General features: G+C 37.6%; 1 protein-coding gene across 2 annotated transcripts; it reads right to left on the bottom strand.

Moving 5' to 3' along the window:
- Positions 1–680: 680 nt before the first annotated feature.
- On the bottom strand, positions 681–11877 carry creb1b (cAMP responsive element binding protein 1b). 2 transcript variants are annotated; one of them, XM_029459161.1, is made up of 8 exons: positions 11713–11877; positions 7296–7405; positions 6872–7045; positions 6687–6787; positions 6091–6242; positions 5619–5801; positions 5220–5373; positions 681–4987 (listed from the first exon to the last, which is right to left on the bottom strand). In XM_029459161.1, exons 2-8 carry the CDS (start codon positions 7395–7397, stop codon positions 4843–4845), a joined length of 1011 nt encoding a protein of 336 aa, XP_029315021.1. In that variant the 5' UTR covers positions 7398–7405; positions 11713–11877; the 3' UTR covers positions 681–4842. The 2 variants fall into 2 exon arrangements, with proteins under 2 accessions (XP_029315021.1, XP_029315022.1); XM_029459162.1 differs by having other exon boundaries at positions 6872–7018.
- Between the last annotated feature and the right edge of the window lie 1737 nt (positions 11878–13614).

The following is a 13614-nucleotide window of genomic DNA, read 5'->3' as shown; positions in this document are numbered from 1 at the left end:
CTGACAGTTAAAGTAACTAGTTAATTTGCAAATAAAGATATTATACTAAACATATGATCACTTTATAAAATATGATACATTTCTATACAATTAACAACTATAATGTAAATTATTAAAATTAGCTTAGCCATGACCCACTGCAACATTAAAATGCTGCTTACACATGAATGCATCTGCTATACTTATGACAAATATCATGTCTGCATAATGAATATTTAACTTTGGATACTGGTAATACTTCTACTTATTCAAGATTTTGAATGCAGAACTTTCACTTGTAATGGAGTATTTTAACTAAACGTCTATTTATTAATGTGAACAAATGGTAAAACAGCTCTTCAAAATGGCACTTAATTAAAACAGTTGTACTTGTATTTAAGTAAATGTACTTCAGGGTTAGTACTGTACTTAAAGTCTAAGATATTATTCTTTCTCTTTTCCTCATCACTGAACTTCCTTTGGACCGTCTGCCTGTTCCCGCCAAACTTTTCTATACAAGCTATGCTAAAATTTGACCTGCAAGTAGAATATTAAATACAATGCAATCATCCATTATAAAACAGAGCAACTGGAATATTGTTGTGTTTTTTATTGGTACCCCTTCATGGTTCATCAATGTCTGTCATGAGTGGATTGTTCATATATGATTGATTAACTTGATTAACAATAAAATGCATAACAATCGTCAAGAGCAGTTTATTGCGACATAGCAAGTGTTTAGAAAAGAGTGATGTAATGTCAGAGTTACAGCACTTTCCAATAATGGGCTGGTATAGTTTTATAATGTAACAATGTTGAAACAAACAGTATGGAACACATCATTTGGTGACCTTGTCTCTACAAGATACTATACAATACATGGCATTTTAAATTGATAACTTGTAAAAGTGGCAATATATAAACTGATCACATTAAAAGTTAGAAAAAATGTTATTATTACTGTTCTAGAAATTCTCTATATATACTTTTACACACGTGTATATCAATGTGTTTCATGCACAAGTGAGGCCCGTGGATATAAACCATTCTGGCACAGGAGTAAAAACATATCCGGTTTTGTTGGAAAGATTTTCTGTAATTACACAACAAAGTTGAGCTCACTATATCAAATCAACAATAATAGAAAAAAGGCTTTTACACTGGATGTGTGAGTTAAGAGTTTGAACTTTTTTTTTTTTCCAGAATAGTTTTCATATCAGTAACTCAGGTTTCATAATGGCACCGTTATGTAAAAGTTTTGAGTGCTACCCAGTCCAACACACATATTTAAACCCCTGGCACTGATACTTCCTTAAAAGTGATTTTATTATTATATTATTTCCTTTCCTCTGTGGGTCTATATGAGATGATTCATTCAAAGCCTTCCAAATTTCTCCAATTGTGAGGTACTGCTGGGATTTCTTTAGCTGATTCAACCCTTTAATCCTCTTTATATTACAAATACATACTGTACAATATCAAAACTAACTAAAACTAGAAAAATAAAACTGATAGAGCTACCATGAACTGATGATCTTTTAAAAAGTAATATAAAAGAAATATAACACATAATTTTTGGCTCATGATTGAGTTTTTGAAACTGTGTTGTAAAAATAATATTAACTCAAGGTCCAGTAAATCGCTTTCAACCAAAAAACCCAAAGACCTTTGAACAGAGACTGGGTTTTATTATCTCACACCCACATACAACCAGCTGTCATCACGTTACTGAAGTTCCCTACTTGGTCACGTAATGATGTAACTGAGCAAACTCTATCTGCTGATGAAGGCAGTGAGAACGTTTTGGAAAAAGCTATTATGTGGACCTTGAGTTAAGTTGATTTTGCCAAGCTATTGTTTCCAAGGTCAAACATGTACCTTAATACTCAGAAATAGAAGCAACCAGGATGTAACTCCAACTTTATGAGTATGTTTCAAACATTAACAGGAAGGATTTGGAGTTCTTTGGAGTAACTTTTAAAACAAAAATGTCAAATATTTTAGTTTAGAGCAGATTTTCACGAGTAAATACTTGGGTTGAGTATTAACTGACATCTTGTATCTGAAATTAAAATCTAATGTAACTTTGTAGTAAAATAAATGCAGTCAAAGTACAATAAAATGAACATAAAAAGGGCTCCACTGGAAGGACAATTGTGCTTTCATTTGATGAATTGGAAGATATAAAAATCAGTTACTGCTGAGATAAAAATACATGTACAGTTAAGAACATAACCATGTGTGGATGAGTCTGAAGCCTCCGCTGTGCAGTTTAGAATAAACAAAACCATTATTATGAAACTGATATATGTTGTGGACCCTGACTCACTCTGCGGCTAAACACTGTTGATCCTAAACAGCGTACAGCTCTCCATAATATAACATCTCCAACAAAGGCCTGTTCTCATACACTTAGCTGCCATTGCTGTGGTAGGCCTGGTGGATTACATGAATACACACATACATTGTCTTCTATTATACATTGATGCATTTTACAAATATGCAAACTTGGTTTCATACAAGCCATAAGAACATTTTTCATATCAAATGAACAGAAATACAGGTCTACACATGCTGTAGAGTCTATGTACAGGTATATAAAAAAATAAACAGACAAATACGTACATGTATCTTCTCAAAAACCACGCACAATCCCACAAGTGATTTCTTTTCAACAGAATGCACATTTTCATGGATTATTAGTGTTGAACTCATGTAATTGGAGCCATTATCTCATGTAGATCTCACAAAGAATCTGGTACAGATGCTCCGCGATCAAACATTTGTCGCAATCCATATTTTACCATCATTTAACACAGATGTTGCAAAAACAGACACAATTTTGTAAAACACTGAAAAATGAAATGACACAGAAAAATATTTTTGATCATGGTGGTCAGACAGCAAACTGACAGTTTACTGTGGCACAATGAGATGATCCTTATTTGGGTTTGAAAAACATTTAGGTCTGTCAATAAATGTGCGTTTTTGTACAACCTGGATATTGTTTTTTATCTTTTTAGACATCGCTCTCATCTGTTACGAGACAACATTTTACTCACCCAGTTATATCTGGGCACACAAGGAGCCACAGGAGCTCAGAGGTATACACCGACCTTCAGTTATTTAAACCATGAACACCTCAATGTCCATTAAAGTTGTGCTTTGCCTTGAAAAACTACTTGTGTGCAGAACCGCGGTTGCGTAATAACTTTAACATTCAGACATGTTTTCACTTTGATTTAGATAAAATGTTGCTGCTGGGCTTAAACTTGTGAGTAAAATGTTACCTTAACTAATAGAAATGTTGGCCAAAACTATAAACATGTGACCCCCCAGGTTGTAAAAACAATAATCTGTCTTTAAAACGTAACCTCAGATTGCTAATGATCTCATTTTAATAGCATCTTCGACAACGGTCTGTTGCGGAGCAGCAGAGAAACAACATGAGCGAATTGATAACTGGGACGTCACTCTACCATTCGACCCTTTTTAACCACAGTCTGCTGACTCGCACAGCTCCACCTCCAAAAAGATCGGCAGTTGTTAGCATCTTAAAAAACACTTACAAAAAATGACTTATTTGTGCCAATTAGTTGTAGTGTCCGCTATACAAGTGGCCTTGTGGATGTGGAAGTAGAGATTCAGAATTCATTCTAAGCCTTTGACTGCAATGACTGAAGCTCGCCTGATACACAAATGTCCGCCTCTTACTTTTACACAAATTAAAAGTAAAGTATGTTCTAAAAATCCGTTCAATCCAATCGTATTGTAGTATAGTAATAGTGTTTTTTTTACAAGCTGGATCTCGTTGTCATAGTTTTGGCCAGTAGACTGTTTGACACTGAACTCACCACCGTGACGGTAAAGTTACACAATGAAAATATAAATGTATGAATATTTGGCAGGGATCGCTTTCAACATATTTCACCGACCGCACACTTTAACTGCTGCTGTTCTAAAATGGAGCCCAAGGTAAACTCAACAGCAGGTAACCATAGCAACAATGGTGATGTTTTAAAGGACAGCTTGCTTTATTGCTTACAAAGTAAACACAAATGCTTAAAGTCCAACAAGGCCAATGAAATATGAACCTTAAACACTTGAGCTTGAAGCAGAGGTGACACAAATTTGTAGCCCAATAAAAAAACCATTATGAACCATTATAATCAGCAGGCGGGCCGACCGTGTTGTTTGACGTGATCTGGCTAGCACAACAAAAAAGAGGCCGTGTAGATGTTGGAAAAGGAGATGCTTTATCTCCTCAGCCTCATTGGACTCAAAACATTTTCCAGTCAAGTATCTCTACAACGACCATGATGAGCACAGTGTTATACCTATACGATAAGATATGTGATGTAAAATGTTAACTAGGCCTGCACGATGTGAGGAAAATATGTGATAACGATATTCCTTGCGATGAATAAACAGAGGACAATCCTCACCGTTGGACCCTGCCTAACGGCGAGGGCTCGGTCTGGCCAGAGAGTTAACAGCATGGCGCAGATCAGACAAAATAGCGGAAAGAAAGTGTAATTTAAAATGTTGTTACTATAATCAAAGTGCAATATCGCAGTCTTTCGCGCAAGTTGACATTGCGTTCACGGTATATTGTGCAGCCGTAATGTTAACCGTGGTCATCAGCTGATTAGTGATGTAGCACATGATTGTAGCTGCTGTTTAAGTTTACTAGATACTGGAAAGATTGCGTGTATTTTAAATCCATTAGTATTGACAGCCTACTGAAGTGAAGGTAGTATAAGTAGAACTGGATTAGCCAGCTGTGTACAAACTGGAAGGCCAGGCAGGCAGTATCCAACAGTCAAAGTATAAGAAGAGAAGTGAAATGCTACTTGACTGGAACTACTCAGTTTTATGGCAGTAAAGGTCTTTAAGGGCTTTCAGTTCTTCAATTAGTGTCTTGTTTTGGTTCTCCAGGACGGCCACTCGGTTCTCCAGACACTTAACATACTCCTTCTTCTTCCTGCGACATTCACGGGCTGCCTCTCTGTAGGAAGGATAAGACATAATTTGTCTCTCTTATTCATTTACTGGGGAATTGGGAGCACTTTTGTGTACGCTCCATAAGTTATACCATCAATATCTTACTGTCTGGTTTATATTAAAGGCCCCAGACCAATTTTCAGACAGGCCGGTTATGATATGATATGTGATAATGGGGAATTTCTGATGCAAGGGTAAAGCCAGTATTGAGACACAGATTCCGCCTCTTTTCATACCTGTTCTTCATGAGACGGACTTCCCGTTTGCGGGTGACCTCCACGGTAACGCCCTGGATGGGGAGGGCCGGGGATGAAGCCATGACCACACCTGGGGCGATGGTGCTGGCGGGGGCTGTTCGGATCTGATAGGCCTGGACGTCACCGGAGGCAGCTGAAAGGTGTGGTTGTCAGAAAGTGGATGTTAAATTGTATTTCTACATCAAGACTAAGACTAAGAATAGCAAAATGCTTTTGCCTTTTCTACCAACAGAACAGAAAATGACCAATATTAGGAAGACAAATTGTTTTTCTGCGAGGATGCACAATAAAATAAACTAGGTACTTTCAAAAGTAATGGATCTAGGTTCTAGCTTCAGCCCGTTTACACACCACTTCATTAATACAGCCCACTCTCACCTTGGACCACCACCTGGTTGCTGGGAACTAGTATCTGCTGGCCGTCGCTGGTCTGTGCATACTGGAGGATGGTGGCTCCAGACTGGGCGGCTGCTGCATTGGTCATGGTCAGAGTCTGGATGCCCTGGACTCCATCCGTACCGTTATTAGCCAGCTGAATGGCTCCACCCTGTGTGATTGCAACTGTGTGTTTGGTGAAAGGGAATAAATGAGAGAATGTATTATATCAAATTCAAATCACAGAGTAGCAAAGAAATAATCGCTTTTTATATTGAGGTGTTTTAAGATATATTTATCTGTTTTTAGAGGCAAAAACACGCCAAACCAAGCTGACGGACACACAACCATGACATGACATAATTCCACCTTCTAAAAGTTGTTGTGGCAACAAGTCAGCAAACAATTGACACGGGCTTAAATTAAATCAACCTGCAACCTCAGCTACAGCTCCAGAGAGCCAACCATCACCTACTGTATTGGCCGCTGCTGGTCTGGTAGATGGGTGTGGGCACAGTGACAGTGGTGATGGAAGGTGTAACAGCAGCAGAACAATCATCCTCAGCCTTTTCCTCCTCGATACGAGGGACAGCCGGTGCATCGGACGAAAGGTCGTTCAGGATTTTTCTGACAAACAACAATGGGAGTTATTCACAAAAGCTACTGGGTTAGGGTTAGTGTGAGCTCATGATTTTACACTTATTCATGTGAAATATTGCATCAGTTTCTGTATTGATCATTTCTATGCCCCAAACATGTAACCCTTATTGTTTAGATACTTTGCTATGTGTGTTTCATCAATAATCATTAGTTTACAGTAAACACGGTTCTCTTGCAATGAACACAGCTTGAAACATCTTCTAGTTATAGAAAGTCAAGAGGAGAATGTGAAGAACATTTATTAAAAAAGAGCTAGAGTATGTACCCTATAAGCAAGTATTATTAATTATATTCAAATATTAATAGATACAGAGGAATGCCCTTAAATAAATGGAAATAACGAAACCTAAAAAGTACCATGTTGTGTGGTTATATGAGCTTTAAAAAATCACACACACACAAACAAATTACCTGTATGAGGGGCGTCGTGAAAGAATCTCTCTGCGTTTCTGAGAGTCGGTGACACTATCTACTGACTCCTGTGAATCCTCACTTTCTGCTATGGTGGAGATCTGGAACAAGCAAACAAACCTTAGAACTTAATCTTCTTTATATTGTGGCTCAATATAAAAACAACATGTGTTTGTGTGTTTTACCTGCACAGTCTGGACCTGTGGGGACTGGATGACAGACGGCTGCGCAGCCTGGATCACACCGTGGACCTGAACCGTTTGTCCGTTGGGAAGCTGAACCAGCGTTACCGTGGGACCTGTTGCTGAGGTGAGGCCCGCCGTCATGGTTACCTGGTATTCAGAAGTGATGTAACCGTGCTGTCATGACATTAATATGTGTTGCAGTTAAAATTGATATTGTTCAAAATGCTTGGAAACCAGCAGCAGATCCTGATCCTCACAACCAAATGCTACTTTTTCAATACCTAATATGTGAACATCTAACACATTGATGATCATTGATTAATATTTATCTTTGTCAATCTGTCAAGCGTCTTTGAGTTTCTAGAAAAGCGCTATACAAATCTAATGTATTATTATTATTATTATTAGAAACATCTTCTGTTACCTGGGCCAAAGTAGCGAGCTGTGCCTGGGTGATGTGCTGGGTCTCTGTCTCACTCACAGCAGTCTCCACTCCCTGCTGAATCTCCACTGACTCCATCTTCATCGGCTGAGCTGAGGATGAAGATGAACAAGAGAAGCTGTTGAAACTGAAAGTTTGTGTGCAGCAAAACCAAACAAGCTGAAAAACACATACAAACACAAAGGGCCATAAGAATAATAAATGGCACTGCACAAAAGCAAACTGACTCCAAGTTTAGAAGTGGTTTACAATGGATTGAAATACAAAATTGGTTGCCATGGAGTCACTAATAACTATAGAATATTAACCAACAGAAATGTTCCCTAAAAATCTAAATGTTCTTAATTAGGTCCAAGAACATTCCTGGAAGATTTCTAAAACAACTGGAAAATGTCCCTGGAATCTTTTTCTACTGTAAAAAGATGCAAATATTATTCGGCTAATTGATTCACGGATCAACAAACAAATAAATTGTGATATTTTCATGTACAAATGGCAGAAAATGTTGTTTCTAGCCTCTTAAATATAGTTTTTCTTTTCTGTTTTACATCACATTAAACTGAATATCTTTGGGTTTTGGACTAACAGAAGAAGACAGAAACTGGGATGGACATTTTTCACTATTTTCTGACATTTTATCAGCAGATGAATCGATAATGAATATAATCATCTGTTGCAGCCATACTGTAACTATGCATTGTTCTGCTAATGAAACCAGCAGTTAAATCACTCTAGGTTAGAGGTCTTCACAGCTCCTAACTTAACTGTCAAGCAGTTTTGCTCTATGTTTCATTTCTGAGTGTCGAACACTCGGCAGGATCCAGACTCTCTTGTCTCCTCTGATCAGATGCTGCTTCATAATCATCACAGGAAAACAAAAGTGTTTTTATGAGTGAAGAATGACATGTAGCGTTGTTTTTGTTTAACATGTCGGAAATAGGTCCGACTGTCTTCAGGTGCTTTCAAATAGAAACTGCAGATATCTTAAGAAAATGTACTTACATATATTTTTTTAATCATATAGGAATGAAGAAATGTCCGTCCGCCTAACCTCGGTGCATGTTCCCAGAATGTTTCTAAAATCGAGACATTTTTTAAATCCCCCTGATGCCCGTACAGAAAATGTATGTGAAAGTTGGTCCTTTGCTTCAGCACAGCAGTAATCGCACAATTCAGTTTGAAGTTATGGATACTGAACTAAAATATGTGTGCACGTAATAATGTATTTGTTCTTGATTTATTATGTGGAGGAGAGTTTGTCAGAAAACACAACAGAACAATGATGTTCCCTGTTGACTTGACTGATCATATTTATTGTGGTTAGGCTACATCCCTACATTCAGAACGAATAGTTACATTACTGCCACTTCAAGTTTATTACAACATAAATTACACGACAGTCAAGTCCTCTCTTGGCTCAAAACGAGGCAAAGTGAAAACTTTAACTGAGAATTAGATAACTGTATAAGTCTATAGAAGAATAAGAAATGTTTTGTGTGTTGAAATGTATTCAACAGTAAATATTACAATGTTTAATATTTACAAAGCTCCATATCTGTTACACAGATGCCACCAAGGCAAAGTGTTTTTTTACAGTATAGTGCTTAAAATGTATGAACAATATATGAGATGTCCAATATGATGCTACTCAAGACAAAATGCCATAAATCCTACATCAATGAAGCTTATTGTGTTCAGTTTTTGTTGAGACTATCAGAGCGGTTTTGATTCGACTCTACAGTCATTCTGGAGGCTGTAGTTTGTGGTTGGTGTCACAATGAATCACATTTTTACGTCTGTGTTTCTATTCGTATTGAATACACTGTGGGAAAATATTAGGAAAAGAAAGTGGAGAATGAACTTGGAAGCCCAAAATGAGGTGTGGTGAACGAGTGGTTATAAGTTTGTCTGGATGAATTGTTTATGCAAGACAGTCACTCCAGCATGTACAGCTTATAATACCAGTAATTACTTTAATGTGTGCTAATATTTTTATACATTTATTGTTGGTGACAGGGTTTCAACTCAAACCAAGAGAGATGATTTTATAAATCGAAACAGCTCTTTAGCTGACGAAGAGCCAACTGGGCTTGAAACGTTTTCAAAATGTAATAAAGTAAAAGAAAGAAGACACATTTTCTAGTGTTGCAAGTCATTAGGAAGTTGATATATAAAACTGTAAAGCAGCTAAAGTTTCTCTTCTTGTTTACAAACTTCTGCCACAACCACAAACAATTGACACATTCAGGAAGATGGAAACTGGCTGATCTGTTACATCTGTACGCAGTTTATGCCCCGTCCTCCTGCAGTGCTTCTCCTCTAATGTACACTTATTTATATATATATATATATATATATATATATATATATATATATTTTATAGCAGTGTGACTGTGAATGATCATTTTAATGGCCAGTCATCATTCACCAATAGAGGCAGATAAATACATAAGAAGGATCTATTTTATAAAAACATTACAAAAATAAAGATTGTGACACGCTATCGGCTAATTATCTTATAAAGAGTGGGATACTTTTACAAATCAACACAACACCCCATCAAAACGTTTCTTCTAAGAGACCAACATTTATGCCAGAACACAAATGATACATTTGCAAACATGTATTTCCCTCCGTTAGCAAATGAGCTCTCGACGCTGCTATGACTTTTACACCATTATGACTGTTCTGGATACAAGGATTACTATGAAAGAGACAAAAACAAAACAAATTGAAGGAACAAATATCCAATTAGTTTTTTTTTATGAATTATTTTTTAACTGTAATAATATTAATAATAATAACCAGTGATGGGAGTAATACTTACAAGTGAAAGTCATGTGTTCAAAGTCTAAGTTAAGTCTCATTCTGCAGAAAAGCCCAATAATATATATTATAGTATTGCATAATAATTATTGATGTATTGTACATCATAAGGTGCTTATTTTAACTAATTTATATACTTTATCTGCCGGGTAGCTTGTGAATTCCCTACGGGGATCAATAAAGTTGTATTTTAACCTATAATATAACATCATAATTTATTTGCATATTACATTTTGTATTATTTACCAGAATCGACAAAGTAAATGAAGTTATCAAATAAATGCAGTGGAGTAAAAAGTTAAATATTTGCGTCTGAAAGGTACCAGAAGTATAACTTTCTGATATGCTGGTTTTGCACACTACCCTCATTCCCACTATAAACCAGTCACTCCAGGTTTATAGCGATGTATATCAGGTTTTGAATACAACTAACTGTATATATTGTTTTATTGTATTATATTCTTATTTAAATATTTGTATATGTTATGTGTGTATAGTGTGAAGGGGTTACAACTTTCATTGTACAACCCTGCGTTGTTAAATGACAATTAGATGAACCTTGTATAAGTAGCAGAAAATGGAAAGTACAAGTACCTCAGTATTTAAATTAATGTACTTTAGTTACTTTCCACCACTGAAAAAAAACTTCTAGGATTCAACACTGTTTACGAACATTAGACAGGAGTAATTAAAGATAATGGAAGAGACTTTGCACCCATCTACCTGCACATGTGATCATTATAATAAGGAGCATTTGCCTCAGAGATGTGACTTGAGGCGGTAAAGTGTTGATCTGGGGGATGTTGTTCAGTGATCTCACACTGTGCGTAGCTCCTCTCTGCTGCATGATTGGCTTTACACATTTCTCCCTCTGCTTTTCAAAAATCACTTGTGACAGTAGAGCCACATGGCCGGGCAACGCCCCCTCAACGCACACACACACACACACCGGTCACATCCCGGGAGATATCAAACTATTACAACTTAAAATGCATGATGCAAGTTAAATCTCCAGGCCCGAGATTTCATGTTTTCAACGTGCAACCAAACGCGACGGCCTAAATATATGGGCGATTTCTATCAAGAAAAAGAGAATGGAAAATGTGTACAAGATAATTATCGACAAAATGAGCAGGTGTATAATCATAAATAATATATATGAGATCGCTAACGTCAAATTGATTCGAGCAAGTAGCATAAATGAATGGACATATCGTGCCTGGTGGGTTCAATGCCCCGTTAACGGGAAACGGCGCAAAGCTGTGCGCATAAATGTCTGTATGTTAAAGCACCGTCTCACAGTTGGGTGAAGGCTAATAACAAAGCTAAAGTACTATCATGTCTAATGTGTTAACACACACACACACACACACTGTCCCCCCTGGTTCACTATCAAAGCCGCACATTTGCTGTGTTTCTCCCAAACAGCCGCAGCCTCCCCTCCCTCCGTCCTGCTGCAAACACACCGCGGCGCCATGATCTCTTTGTTTCCTTCGGGCCGAGCCCGACAAGACCAACACTTTCTACGGCTGCGTCAAGTCTCTCTGAGCCCCGGACACCGCTCCGTCCTTACCGATACAGACTCCCTTCGTCACTCCCGGGCCTCCGGAGCTCCACTTTTATTCTGGCCGACACGTAAGAGCCCGCGTCAGGCTACACCTCCGCCGCGTCACCGGGAACAACAACACGGAGATTGGAGAAGGACGAGAAAGCAGATGGCGACACTGGCCGGAAATGACCGACGTGGTAACGGAGAAGGACGGAAAATACCGAGGAGAGTCGAATCTTAACGACACCCGCCTGCCTCGTGAAGCGTTTGGCAAAATGACAATGTTTTATAATAAGAAGGTTAATAATTATGTAACGAGATCAACAAAAATATGTTAGGTAAACACGATGGTATTATGAGCATGGTTATGTAATTAGTTTTGTTTGAGTAGCCTATACATATAGACCATTAATGTATAATAAGACCTTATACTATACTAATACTTCTTATAATACATCCATGATATAGACCAGTGGTCTTCACTATGTTTTAGATGAGAGCCACATTGAGAGGACAAAGTCAATAGGAGAGCCACAAATGTATAATTTGTGATATTGGGCTATACAAATAAATTTGATTTGATTTGATTTTACAGCAAAGTATGAAAAGCTACACCCAGTCATAAAAAGCACGTCTGTTTATTAATCTGTCAACCCACCCAAAACATACAATATGCAATGCAGCCAACCAATACAAGCAGGAATACCTTTATAGATCGTGTGCATGTGACGTCACGCTTATTTCCCAACCCGTAAATCAGCCATGTTGGTTGGATTACACAACCAAGACGGCGGCCGTTCACGTGTGAGTTGCTGCAACGCTTCGTAATTTTCTTTGTATGTAAACGACTAAGATTGAAAGAAAACGCAAACCTTGTGCGCAGTGTATAATTGTGGTCATAACGCTACTCGTGACCCAGAGAAACGGTTCTTTAGATTTCCTAAAATCATCAAAAACAACGATCCACAAAACAGGGAGGAATTACTGTCTACCGAACGCCGTACGCTGGTTTTGCAACATAACTCGTGAGAATTTAACAGAAGAAAAAGCAAAATTCAATCGTGTGTGTGGCGTCCACTTTATATCTGGTAAGGGCTCATGCTAAAGCTATGTTTTCAATGTTTACGTTAAATATTTGTGCTTATGATATACCCGAACACTGTAAGACCTTACTTCTCACCTTACTTCTCGTCACTAGGAGAAGCGGTAAAGCCTTATGATAAAACAATTGGGCGCCAACACAAAATTTAGGACACGAAAAGATCAGGACGAATGCTCATCTATCTATCTATCTATGTAGATTCAAGGTGTAATTTCATTCATTTCTAAAGCCTGGGGAGGGCGGGTTAGTGACAAATACTTAACTGAAAATTGTGGGATATTAGAAAAGTTAACTCCAGGGGATATAGTATACTTTCATTGAAATAACATTATTTACACTGTCATTGAAATAATTAAAAGAAATTACTGTATGTTTTTACTTGCATTTATTGATTAGCCTGACAAGAAGGACAGAACCACTGTCTTGTTGGAGCTAGGTCAATTCTCAGACACTTTATATGATACCAAACAATTTTACAATTGTTATTGTCACACCCAATGAGTTGGCTTCCCTGAATGTCTTCTCTGCAATAGCACCAGGGCCCACTTTCACCATCCGAGTCTTCCTCTTCTTCTTCTACATTAAGTGTAATAGACCTGGTGTACCATTTTCCTAATATTTCTGGTAGTACACCAACAGTGCAATTTAGAAGCCTTGGCTACAGCTGCTTCCCAAAATATATTATTTGCACAGATGCGTTCAATATGAACATCCTGTTCAGTCCAAACCACAAAATCACAGTATTCCACATCAATGATGAAGATCTGTGCCTGTACGTCATAATAGTATGCATGTTTGTGATCCAGTGATATGTTACGGGCAAT

This window comes from Cottoperca gobio, chromosome 21 (genome assembly GCF_900634415.1).
Source record: "Cottoperca gobio chromosome 21, fCotGob3.1, whole genome shotgun sequence".
NCBI classification, from domain to species: domain Eukaryota; kingdom Metazoa; phylum Chordata; class Actinopteri; order Perciformes; family Bovichtidae; genus Cottoperca; species Cottoperca gobio.
This window is presented reverse-complemented; position numbering and strand designations above follow the sequence as displayed.